Here is a 13799-nt window from a genome sequence, read left to right as displayed (position 1 = left end):
ATGCCGACACTAGCTCCACCATCAAAGATTGCGGTGACTCAATTGTCCTTAAAGATCACGGGTAGAATGACATTAGATTCATCTCCCTCGAAGTAATGCCCTACCTTATTCATTGTCACCCTGGCAATCTCAGGGTTTTCTTTAGGTGATGTAGTGCTTGTGAACTTGAGTCATCATCAAACTCCTCCTGCTCGGCAACATGGGCTCGCAATCTTCCTTCCATCCAGTCTCTAAGATCCTCCCACAAGTGGGTGTTTCCTTGCAATAAGGCTCCAATCAGGACTTGGATATGGTTGGATAGAAAAGTTGTTAGGCTTGCTATGTCCCTGGTTCTATAATTGTGTTTACTTGACGGGGGACTAGGGCTAGCAATGGTGTACGAAATCTGAATAGGCTCTTTCCTTGGGGGAAATTTTATAATTTCTTGCGTCTCTATATCGTCTAGAAACTCATCCTCGATTACTTGTGAAAATAGGGTGTACTGGTCCATTGATAACTCATCATTCTCTTTTTCCTTGTCCTCAGGTTTTGCACTCACAACATTTGGTGGTGGTTCTAATGGTGGGAGAAGATCTTCCTCACTAGAAGACTCTAGAGGAGTGGTAATTTTTGACTCGTGAGTTGGGGTTTGATTAGGCAGGATTGGTGAGGCTATGAAAGTAGGGTAATCTTGAACTTGCTCAAGCACTGGTTCCATCTCTTGTTGGAGTTGATGGACAAGTTCTTGGGCTTGTTCAATACGCTCTTTTTCCACAATATGGGATTAGGATAATCAATTTTTCCTTCGAGCTTGTTTGGAGCTATTCTCTAATCAGGCAAGGCTTTGGCTTTTTCTTGAGAAGTTAGAGATGCAGCACCAGAGTCTTCTGAGCTGCTTTGAATTGAGACCTCTTCCTGGTCTTCACCTAAGGTTCTAGCTGCACGCTTTCAAGCGCTCCTTATGGTTTTGGGTTTGGTTATGGGGGTAGAGGTTTGTTATTGGGCTGAGCACCAGCTTTTGTTAATTTTCCTTCATTTTCCTTATTCCTTGCTTGCAGCCTTGTTATTACATTGACATAGTCTTCTTCTTCCTCCTCATTTAGTAGGGCAAGAGGTGGGACATACGTTTCATTGTCTTGTTGTGAGATTGGGGCAATTGGTACTCCTTCCTACTGTAGTAGTTGTGAGTACCCAATGGTTATGCCTTGTGAGATTGGGGCAATTGGTACTCCTTCCTACTGTAGCAGTTGAGTACCCAATGGTTATGCCTTGAAGCTTGAATTGATTCTGTAGCATAGATGTGATGTAGGCTCTCTCGGTAAAGAGGAGGGGTTGGGGATTTCCGTGCTTTATTGAGCTATCTATGGGGATTTCTCGCTACGAGTGCGAGCTAGCCATTCCCGTTCCTCTTCATCGTACTTCTCATTATAATAGGTTTTAGGCTCTTGGACAGCTGTTGGGGTGTGAACACCCATTAGATTTGTAGTGTTTGGGTCCATATCGAACCGAACCATTCTTGTGCGCCTGAATGGCAGAAAGGGTGGACTAGTTTCGAGGTCAAGAGATTGAGGTACTATTACGAGATGTATTCCCAACGTCTGGGGATTTTTCGTTGTAGCTTGTTCTACCCTAGGCAATCTCCGTCAAAACAAGTCTACAGCATACTCTACAATTGTGTTCGAATGTGTTGAGGAGGTACATGACCCCTCAGGTGCAGTTTCTTCCTGCCTTGGATCCATTTAGTCTTCACTAGTGGTTGTCTGAGGCGTCAAAGGTTTGCCAATGATGAGTACTCAATTGAGTGTCATCGGAGTTTCCTGATTCTCCTTGGCATGGTTGGTAAGAAGACTTAGAGTGTTTGAGGCACTATCGTCAAGGAATTCTTGGTCACTACCCAAACTTTGTTCAGATCTCAAGTGCATGAATTTCCTACTGTGTAGGTCAACGCTAAGAGCGTGATGTTATGGCCTATTCACAGCTACCGTGAGGTGCAATTGTTCTCAGCTTATAGTCTCGGGTATCCAGCCCTTAGGATTTGACACAATTAAAGTGCATGATGTTGTTGTTTTTTGGGTTTATTCCACTTAAGAGTACAATTCAACACGTAATAATCACTCAAAGATTGATCACATAAGCGCGATCATAAAGATGATGCAAAGCGTACAAATTCGTATAGGATGAATGTGCCAATGCTTGCATACGTACACTTTCTCGTGGATTTGTGCGTGTGGTGAAGTACAATACACTAATGCATGCCTTTGCTTGTGTGTTGGTGGCTGCACGGTGCAAGTGAGCGAATGTGTATAAAAGTGTGCACATATGCATGTAAGGATGCGTTTGCTTCACTTACGCATGTCACGGGTTAAGAAATATATACAGGCGCACACGAGGGTACAGGGAAGCCCAATATGTGTAATGACCGTGATATAGTACGAGAGGGTAGAGAGGAGTGGTAGGATTTTAAATTTTTTTATGTTTAATATATATATATATATATATATACTTTTATTGAGTTCATACTTTTACTTTTTTTATGAGATTTTTTTAATTTCTTAAATACTTTTTAGAATAAATCAACTAATTATTTAAGAATTTAATAATTAAAATGTTCGTTAAATTTATTATTATTATTATTATTAGTTTTTCAATCAATAAATTAATTAGTTGATCAATAAACTTTTAGTTAATTAAGTAATAAATTAATATAATTATTATATATATCATTTATTTTTTTATTGATTAAATAATTAGTTTAATTTTCATAAATTAATTATTATATTTTTAATTTTTAAAAAATAGATAATAAATAATTTCTTTTTGGTAATTTCTTAATTAATTAATTAATTAAAAATATTTAATCAGTTTATATATTTTATTAAAAAATTACTTAAGTATATTAATAAAAAATATAATTATATTAATTATTATACTACTTAAGATTTATTTTATATTATTATTATTAATCTTAATTAATTATATTAATTAATTATTTAATTGTATATTTGTGTTAGTGTGTGTGTGTGTGTGTGTGTGTGAGAGAGAGAGAGAGAGAGAGAGAGAGAGAGAGAGAGAGAGAGAGAGAGAGAGAGAGATGCGCAGGTGGGGCCATGTAGACGTGGGGTCAGGCGAAGGTGTGGGCTTGTCTTCGTGTGGCGCAGGCAGGGCCATGTAGACGTAGGAGGGACTAGCATTCCTCAGCACTATCTCCCATAGGGTCTTAAAGACCCTTGTCAGATGGCATCAATGGATGGCATAGATCAAAATTGCGACGCCTTTTTTCGGCTGTCGGATAAAGTAAGCTAGGGTAAGTAAACTAGGACAAGTAAACTAGGGGTGAAAAATATAAAATATAATAGCTTGAAACCACATGGCTTTATTGCTTGAAGGTATAGTGTAGTGGTAAGATGTTTCTAATGGTGATCCAAGGTCAAATCCACTTTTGCACATAACATCTTGCTCCAAATTTTTCTAAGTCCCAAATTCACCCTCATCCACGACGTAAACTAGGAAGTGCTGAGTAAACTAGGAACTAAACTACGAAGTAAACTAGGAAGTGCTGATGAGTAAACTAGGAAGTAAACTACGCTCGCTTAGTAAACTACAAAGTAAACTAGGAAGTAAACTATGAAGATGAAATTTTCCCAGTTTTTTGTAGTTTACTTTACTTGCCCTAGTTTACTACCCTAGTTTACTTGTCCTAGTTTACTTCATTCGATGGTCGAAAAAAGCATCACAATTGTTTATCAATGCTTTCCATTGATGCTATTATACAAGGGTCTTTATTAAGACCTTGTGTGGGAGATAGTGCTGATGAGGACTGGCGTTAGTATCGTTATTATTATTTTATTTTGTTTTAATTAACCTCGTACAGAGAGAGAGAGAGAGAGAGAGAGGGGGGGGGGAAAACAATTTTAAAAAATTAAAAATTTATTGAAGCTCAAATCCATAGTTTTGCTCGCTTCTGAGCTTTGCACCATGTGTCCCTCACATTGTGTGTGTGTGTGTGTATATATATATATATATATATATGACACAAACACATGTATATAAGATCACTAACCACACACGCATAAGAGAAATCTCTCTCTCTCTCTCTCTCTCTCTCTCTATATATATATATATATATATATATATATATATATATATATATATATATATATATAAAAGATATATATATATAGGACACAAACACATGTATATAAGATCACTGACTACACACACATAAGAGAAATAAATAAATAAATATATATCCCTCTCTCTCTCTCTCTCTCTCTCTCTCTCTCTCTCTTACCGATTGTTTATGCAAACACCAAACTCTCCTTAGAGTGCTTCTAGCCTCATCTTCTTCTTCTCTCTCCTTAGAGTGCTTTAATCCTCATCTTCTTCTTCTTTTCTCTCTCTCTTAGCCAAATTCCCAATAATGACACGTGTCATTTGCCTTAAGTCTACCTTAGGTAGCTTGAATTTCAAGTTTAAGGTTTCTTGTTGGGGTGTGTTTCCCATCTTTGGCCTTGTTGGTGGAGCTAGAAAAGCCAAGGGTTGCCTTGGGTTAGCGTTTGAGCTTGTAGGTTATACTAATTGTAGCGTTTTAACTATTTTGTGATTATGTAATCTTTGGTGCCAGTGTATGCACAACAGAGAGCTTATCTTGGCCTAAACAGAGAGCTTAACTTGGCCTCAATTGTGGACATTCAGAGTTGATATGGTTCATACAACATATTGTACACCAAACCATCTCATGTCCCAATTATAGATATAGTTGGCACTGCTAATCCATTGATACATTCATTTGTTGCATTAGGGTAGTAGCTAGTTCCTCTATTGGCTTTCATGGATTTCTATCCAAGAGGCCTCTTTTTGTTGGGATTTGATGTAGAAGTGTAAAATGTTGCTTCGAATGGCATCCCTTTTGATTGTTTATGGAAGCCAACACCCTCGAAGTTGTTAAGTCTATTTCACTATTATGATTGCACTCTATGACAACATTGCTCAAAGAATATATATATATATATATATCCTTGGGCATATAGAGCATCATATATCCCTAATGCCCTCCTCCAACAATCTTCCCATTAGACTCTTCTTAGAAAATTTATCGTGTTTGTCACATCTAGAGTAGGTATCTAACTTGGTTGATATAGTCTCTTATTAACTCTACCTCCAATTATTGAACATTATATACCTGGTCCATTAACTCTCTTATTAACTCTCCCTCCAATTATTGAACATTATAGAGCTGGTCCACTGAACTCCATCCAGTTCCTTGTGTTTGGAGTATCCAGATAGTGAATATTTCTTCAAGGCATTAAAGTTCGCCTTATCTTTAGGTTTCAAGGATTGACCAACTTTTTTGACACAAAGTGTGAGGCCCAAGGATGTTCATGTCAAAGAACCTTCATCATTCACATCATTCCTACATCCATTCACATCCATTCACATCATCCTACATCCATTCACATCATTCCTACATCCATTCACATCATTTCTACATCCACTCACATCCATTCACATTCATTCACATCATTTCTACATCCATTCACATCATTCCTAGATCCATTCACATTCATTCGCATCCTTTCACATCATTCCTACATCCACTCACATCCATTCACATCATTCCTACATCCATTCACATCATTCCTACATCCACTCACATCCATTCACATCATTCTTACATCCACTCACATTCATTTACATCATTCCTACATCCACTCACATTATTCCTACATCCATTCACATTCATTTGTATCATTCCTACATCCATTCACATTCATTCACATCATCCCTACATCCATTCACATTCATTCTCAAATTTCTCAAAATAAAATATGCTTAATATTCTTCTTTTTGAATAAAAGATTCATGGGATTTACAAAATCAGTTATACCCATATTTACTCTTTTAGTATAAACACTAATCCATTTATCTAAATGAATTATTTTCACAATTCTCATAAATTGAATGATTCTATAATATTTGTGCATAATCTTCTTTATTTTTTGACTAAATTTATTTAATCATATACATATATTTAATCATATACATATATAAAGATAAATATAACAAAAATTCCTCTTTTCTCTATTTAAACAATTATGCATAAATACTATAAAAGTATTTTTCATAAATATGGCAAAAATCATTCTTTTAGAATAAAAATATCTATGCATGGAATATGATGGGAATTCCTCTTTTTGCTTTATTAAATTTATGCATAAAAATAAGATTTATCTTTTTTTTGAAAAATTTTACCATAGCTTTGCTGCAACTTTTGAGAATGTTCAATTTTCTAACTTTAAATGAATATTCATAATTGAAATATGATAAGAACTCCTCTTTTAAACTAAAATTTATTTATGCATACATAACATAATTATAAGCATAAGTATGATTAAATCTCTTGATTATTCTTAAATATTCATTCCTCATTTCCAAAAATATTAGCATAATCCTCTTTCAGCTTAAAATGAATTAATATGATTTTTTCAAATCATAAACAAGCTTAAAGAAATTAATCATTATTTTTAACAAGATTAAAATTATAAAAATGCCTACTCTTTTTCTCTAACTTGTCAAGCCTAGAGTTTTGTTTAAGATAATGAGTTTATCATTAAGAACCATCCTTCTAACAAGGATCTAACCATAAAGATGATTAATCTTTCCAAAAAGAGAGATTTACTAATAAAAATACTATAATTAAGCATAAAGATTAGTACTAAATCATTTAAACATTATGAATCATTAGAAAGCTTGATTTCAAGAAAAAACCATTTAATTGAAAGCTTCCCAAGCATTAGAGGGGTTGGGAAGGAGATAACCATTGCGAAAGATAGAAAAACCATTGGATTAAGGCTTATCTTTGATTTAAGCTTGATTCTTTAAAGAAAGAAGTGAAGCCCCACAAAGCAAGCTTTGGTCACTAAGTTGGGGAGGGTAATCTCTAAGAGAGGATGGAGAATTGTGAAGCTCCAAAGCTTCCAAAGGTAGAGGTAAAATAGAGGGATAATAGAATTACACTAAAATGAAGATAATACTGGCATGTAATTACTCAAAGATAAAAATACAAAGGAATGAGGGTCTATTTATAGGTGAAGGAGGCCACTTACCAAGTCCAACTGGGTTTTAGAGGTTTCCAGCTTCAATTTGATCCAGTTTGGACAAGATTTGGACCAGTTTGGCTCCCTTTTTGATCCAGTTTACAGGAGGAGAGATAAAAAATATCTCATTTTTTGAATTAAAAATGCAAGGTAATGATGAAAAAAAGGTGCCTCGTTCATGAGCCCTTTCCCTCCTTACTAAGGCGTCTAAATTTGATTTTTTTACTAATAAACCTTAATTTTTAACTAATAAACCCAGTACTTGGTCAATTCTTCATCTTATGTGAGCATTTACTCATTTTTGGGAGATTTTCTTTTATTCTTTGTATTTTTGTCATCCCAACACTTGGATTAATCCTATTGGCCCTTTGGAACCTTATTTGGACCTTAATCAAAAATTTGTGAAAATGTGGACCCTTAGGCTAAGGTCTCTTATACACATATTCAATTAATTTCTAATGCATATTGGAAAATTCTTTTTGAACTTCTGTTTCAGGGAAATTCATCTTAGATATTAGGAGAAACTTTGTATCCAAAAAATATCTCAATTTTGTATTATCTCTCTCTAGAATATTTTCTCTCTCTAGGCTAAAACAAGGGAAAACAATGTTTTCTTATATTCTGAAATAGGGGATGATTACAAAAACTGAAGGGGGGGTTTTTACACCTTTACATCTCAAAAGCTGGAGGGAGGAACCTTACATGATAGAACGGGTGAGGATACTTTTCCCCCATGTTTAACCATTTCTTATGGTAGCCAAATAAGAGAAGATGATATATGCTATCCAAACTATGGCATTTTTCAACTTTAAAATAGCTCCATTCCACCACAAGATGATGTGTAATAAAATCTTTGATGTGATATGTGAGGAGAGACTATAAAATTAAGGGCAAACGTGAGAATGGCCAACATGGGTGATTATGCCTTGATTAGAGAACATTAATGAATAGGAGAGGATGAATCGGCTTAATTGTATGGATTAGGTTCATCGACACCTAAGGTTAAAAGATCAACTATTTAACCATATGAATTAGGTTCATCGATACCTACTAAGGTTAGAGGATCAACTATTTATAGTTGGGATACTAATAATGGAAAAAATCGCTATATTAGGCAAAGGTTCACTTGTACAAGTGAGTGCTTAGCATTAGTCACTCTTGCTCATCATAAGCTCTCATCAATCATTAAGAAGTGTAGATGCTATCCTTAGGTGGGACTATAAGTACTTTCATAAGAAGCCTAAAATTTATTTAACACTGCCAAATTTTGAGATGGGTAAAGATTGTTCTTTGTTACCAAAGGCTAAGAACTTTGGGTGGCTAGTTTGTGTGATGTGTATTGTAGCTATCCAGAAGCTAAGAACTTTGGATACTTAGTTTGTATTGTGTACCATACACATAGCATGCTAGAAGCTAGAGAATCACTTCATCTTTGTAATACATGACTCGATAGCATCATAAGAGTGGTATGTGTGTTTGGTATGCATGGAAAATGTGAACAAAAGAATGGGCATCGAATATGGTAACTAGAACTTTCCAAGTGAGTATTTCACCAACCTTTGCAAGGTCTGGCTAATGGTACAACTGAGGTAATAAACTTCAATTAGAATATATTATTACAACTTATTGTTATTAATGAAGAACTCGTTGCTTTATACCAACTTTCAGATTTGCTCAACATTGGGCTCATGTTGATCAATGTAAGCTGAAAACACAAGTATGTTACCTCAGAATATGAAGACACTTTCCTATTAAAAGCTTGAATACCTACAGCTTGAATACCTACATCATCATTCGATTATGTACCTGAGGCATTGGTTAATCCAAAGTGCATGACCACAAACTCGTAGTGAGCCCACTCAGTACAAATGATCATCCCTCCATGATCAAATACCCCATGACACCTACTTTTGAGATCAATCTTCAAAAAACCCAAGTGCCATTCATCCACTCCAAAATATAGTATGTGTGGGGTATAGGAAACCAACTCTTATTTGTTAGCTTATTGAGTGTGCACACACAACTGTGATCATGTGATGATGAACTGTCTTCTTTTGTCTTGACAAACACGACAGGTTCCACAAATAAGTGAATAAATCTAGAGCACAATGATTGCTCCAACTAGCGATTCAATTTCGACTCCATGGACTTAGTAGAGAAATTTCTTTCATGGCTTAACTAATTTGTTTCAGTCAATTTTGACTCAATAGACTTACTTGGTCAGTAGGGAAATTTGTTTCATGGCTCGAATAATTTTTGGAAGCGTGTCTATCGGGCCTTGTTTGGCCTTAGTGACATGTAAGAACAAGATTTGTGAGTAAACAAGGTAGATAATAACATAAACAAGATTAAAGCGTAAAAACCAAGTTAGGGCTTATTTTAACTAGCCCAAGGTCAAATCACACGATGAAACGTGGCAAGTAATCCAACAGACCCTTGTAATGGAAATGTGGATGCACAACTTGACACCAAGTCAAAAACTAAATGAAGCTTCAAACTCGTCGCTTGAAAGAGCCTTTGTGGAGATGTCCATGTTGTCATGGGTCAGGATAAAAGATGAGGTTGATGTTGCCTAGGATAATAGATAAGGTTGATGTTGCCTGCATGAAGTCTCTATCTTGTATAGTGATAATAAGTCTTAATGTGCTTTATCCGTGTATGTAGAGGTTGTCTGTCGGAAGAGCCTTTGTGGAGATATCACATGAGTCGGATAATAGTTGAGGTTGATGTTGCCTGCATAAAGTCTCCATCTTACATAGTGATAATGAATCTCAATGTGCTTTATCCATGAAGCCGTGGAGATACCTGAAAACCCTACCACCTCAAAACCATAAACTTTGCAAGTTCTATACATTTAGAGGGATTTTAGATGTGTCTAGGCCATGATAGGACTTTTCAGACACTTCAATCCCTGCTGAATGTAAGATCCTCTTCTGAAACGGAACGTAAAGGTATAAAATATTTTTGAAACCTTTATTGAAACACGTCTTCAAGAAACACATGGCAACTGTGTTCAAGAAATAACTTACATAAGAGACAGAACCGTGTAAAAGCACAGGGATTTCAAAATAAACAATATCATGCAATTCTGGGATTAATCCTCAGTCCTAATCGTGTGAAAGAAACAACAGGATGCCTATGAAATTGCAGACTTAAATTGAGTGAAATTGCCATAATTAGATATAATTTAAGAACGCTTTAGCTAAACCAAGCACAAACAATAAGGAATCCCTTGAAGCAAACCTCACAATATGCTTGATTCAGAACCTTGGAAAACAATGCAGCAAGTATGTAAATTATGTGCACATTGATGGGAGTATTTCTTTGAGCAAATATTTTTTATCAGCATATATTGGGTAGTATCACTGTAAAGAGTAAACTCAGCATTCCACAAAGAGCATAACTCGGCATTCCACAAAGAGCATAAATCGACTAATAAACTTACAGCCGACTTAAGTAAGATGCCAAATCCGGAACTAATTTGAATACGCAGCGCTCCGTTGTCCAAAAAGTCCCACAAACAGTGCAACACTTACATACCTAGCATAGGCTGATTGTAGCCAAGAGAAGTTAGAACACACTTTCTGTACTGTTTTGAAGAATAAATATCCCTTTTCCTACTCCTTGTGCATCTCCACAGCAAATAATCCCAAGCCTTACTCCAAAAACTGGCATTTGCCAGCTCGATGATACGATTGCCTACATCCAAAAGAGCATGAGCATGAGCATGAGTTTCATCACGTGTATAGTAACACGCCAACCACCTTCAACCAACGAAACGATCAGGTCCTTGGAATGCCACCATGAGAACTGTTCACTATCAAAGTTAACATTTTTTGCTCTCCTGCTCGCACTTCACTTCTGGAGCAACTACGAACACACTAGCATGTCAAACCCATCTACAAGGCATAGACACCAGGACCTGTGACTTTACATCATTCAAAGCATGAAAAAAGTTCATCCATGCTGGTCAGTTTGGGCATCCGTCAGAGCTGTTGCCTCTGAAAAGATCGAATAACCTGCATTTACAGATGAGTTGATCACTCTCTAGGTCATGGGCTTTTCACTATGGTTGCACACTGCATATGTTGTGCAATTGGACTCTGATTATTTTTAACACAAACTTTAGTAGCCAAATGGGCATTGTCATCATGAACGCATTTACCTTGCTCATCTGTCAAATTTGCTCCATTTGACCGCCCTGCATACTTGGTTTTAGCAGCCACAGAATCTTCATCACTTGGCTGTAGAGAATCTGTGCCTTTCCCATTTCTTACTGAGCCAACAGCTCCAGTCTTTGCAGGCACCAAAGCACTATGAGCTGAATCTAAATCTTCTTCAATTCCAACAAACCCTTTCGAAGGTTGCCTTTCTTTACCACATCCCTCAGATAGTAGGACCCCTACATCTACAAAATCATCAACTGCTGCTTCATCCGTACCAAGAGAAAATGTTTTGAGCTCCTTGACATCAACTTCATTTGTAGAATTCCAAGCATTTCCAAGAGTATCAGTGACAATCTTTCTGACAGGGCAAGGTGCAGTGATGAAACCATCAGTAGTTACTTGTCTTCTATCAGGAAGAGGCAAGTAATTTTCTGAAACAGGCAGTTGAGAAGCCCCAGATGAGTCATGCTCTGTCAACACTGTAGAACAAGAGGTGTTTGTTTCAACAGCTACCTCAGGCATGCCAACATGGGCCTGACCTGGTAATGTTGATGTGCTGGATCGTGGAGTCTTCAACAAACTAGCAGTGTCCAATATGCTTGCTGCAGAAGCACTAAGTACAGCACCTTCCAATGCCACAGATGGACCTACATGGTGGCTTTGTTCCACAGCTTCTTGCATACACGCTGTCTGGGGCTTGTGAAGTACGGCCCCTTGTGGTAAAGCGCCCGGGGGTCTTAAAGGAGTCTGAGTAACTTCAGAAGTAGATGGGGCTGCCTTCATCTTGTGACAGGGTGCTTGGAATCCTGCTTTCCCCAGGCCATTGCTAAAATTATTGGGGTTCTTCTCAACCTGTCCCTCGTGGGAGGGTGGTCCTGACAACAGATGTGGGTGATCATGAATGCTCACTGCCCCCTCTAATCTTCCGATCTCCATGGCATTTGCCCCCGAATAAGATGGTGCCCCCCCATCCTTCCCTGCAGCTAATGCTGGGGAATGCTTTGGAAACTCAGGTCTCCATCTTGTTTCCTGTCGTGCAGCCCTATATGCTGTATCAAGAGCAGCTTTCGCACAAGTTGCTGCCTTTGCAGCAGCTGCAGCAGAAGCTCTGGCTCTAGCCTTGGCATCCTGTGCCTGCTTTACTGCTAAAAAAGCCACAATTTGAGCTGCCACCAGCACCTCTTCATGAAAGGTATGGGTCCTCTCTTGCAAATCAGTGGTCAATCGCAGCTTCTTGTGAGCGGCGATTCCATCCTCAAAGGAACCTGTCATGCTGGTCCAGGAGCCTCTGGTGGGGGCTTTTTTAGGGTTGGAACAATCATGGCATGTGAAGAACAAACAGTCTATGTGAAGATTACAATCACGAGCACATTCCAGATGGCTCAGCCGCTGGCACTTGGCACAGGTAAGCCAGAGGGCAGGATCTCCTAGCTCCGCGGCATCTGGATAAACCTGAAAGCACAGGGAGCAGTACATACCTTTGAAAAGGAAGAGAATGCACGAGCTGCAATAGTGGCGGACTGCTCCATCTTGCTTTAATCGGTGCAGAGTCTCGCCATCACCACCGCCACGACCACAGGTCGCACATCCTGAAACTGCCCCCAGACTTAGGGCTTTGTACACCGGCGGTTGGGAGATGGAGGATGCAGAGCGATATTCAGGCATTGAGTCGGTTGCAGGCGCCGCTAAACAGTCTGTTTCTGCTGCTGATGCGGCGTCCTTCGTCCCTTCTTCAGCCGAACACAGTAATTGCCCCTCGGCTGCCATCTTCAGGCCCGCACCATCGCCAGGGCTTGAGAGACCACAGGGATGGTAAAACGCGGAAGAAAACCCTAAAATCTGGTGTTAGGATCAGACCGTCGGCTATCCCTGCACAAGGGCAAGACATACAGGGCAGAGCTCAGGAACCCTAAGATTGTAATGGCTAAAACCCTGAACAGCGAAAAAAAGTATGATCAACGGAGGGCAGGTGCAGAAGGTAGCGGCCGAGCACCGAGCAGACAGGTTTTCAATAGGAAAAAGGCTATGGTGGAAGCTCGAGCCACCATAGCCAGGGTACACAAAAAACACAAATGGCCGCCTGGCTTCTAGAGTTTTATAACCCACATTTAGTTGAGTGTGTTGACTATGCACATCTGAGTTCTGAGTCCTCACTCCTAACGATGGTTACGATGTCCAATGAAAATCAGGATACTTAACTGGTTTTTTTCATCAATCAAAATAAGGATAGCTCATTCAATGACCTGGTTTTTCATTTGGGAGCGTGTATACTCGCCTTTTTTTTATAACTAAATAATCTGAAAATACCAGTGGCCCAAATTCGCCTCCAACATCGCCTCCAACAGTTCAATTGCTAACCGGTGAAAAGTGCTCCTAGGTGTAAACATTATTGGGGTAAAACAATCTTAGACCTGCCTTCGGCAAGTTTCGGCCTACTCTTAGACATGCACCAAGAATAGCTATGCATGTCATTGTACCAGAGCTCCAAGTTTCTACACACACATATGTCCGTTCATGTAGTGTGCACGCGTAGCTTCTCACACATGTTTGCATCTAT

General features: G+C 38.3%; 1 protein-coding gene across 2 annotated transcripts; it reads right to left on the bottom strand.

Moving 5' to 3' along the window:
* Window positions 1-10395: 10395 nt before the first annotated feature.
* LOC147615097 (uncharacterized) lies at window positions 10396-13482 on the bottom strand. Of its 2 annotated transcripts, none has more exons than XR_015262745.1 (2): window positions 10732-13465; window positions 10396-10699 (listed from the first exon to the last, which is right to left on the bottom strand). XR_015262745.1 is itself a non-coding variant. In XM_086779064.1 (2 exons), the coding sequence occupies exons 1-2, from the start codon at window positions 13007-13009 to the stop codon at window positions 11034-11036; spliced, it is 1830 nt and encodes a 609-aa protein (XP_086635190.1). In that variant the 5' UTR covers window positions 13010-13482; the 3' UTR covers window positions 10396-11033. The 2 variants fall into 2 exon arrangements, 1 of the variants encoding a protein (XP_086635190.1); XM_086779064.1 differs by having other exon boundaries at window positions 10396-11095; window positions 11242-13482.
* Between the last annotated feature and the right edge of the window lie 317 nt (window positions 13483-13799).

This window comes from Cibotium barometz, chromosome 40 (assembly GCF_041138505.1).
Source record: "Cibotium barometz isolate CiBa-2024 chromosome 40, ASM4113850v1, whole genome shotgun sequence".
In the NCBI taxonomy this organism is placed as follows: domain Eukaryota; kingdom Viridiplantae; phylum Streptophyta; class Polypodiopsida; order Cyatheales; family Cibotiaceae; genus Cibotium; species Cibotium barometz.
The sequence above is the reverse complement of the archived record's forward strand: the minus strand, read 5'-3'. Positions and strand labels throughout refer to the sequence as shown.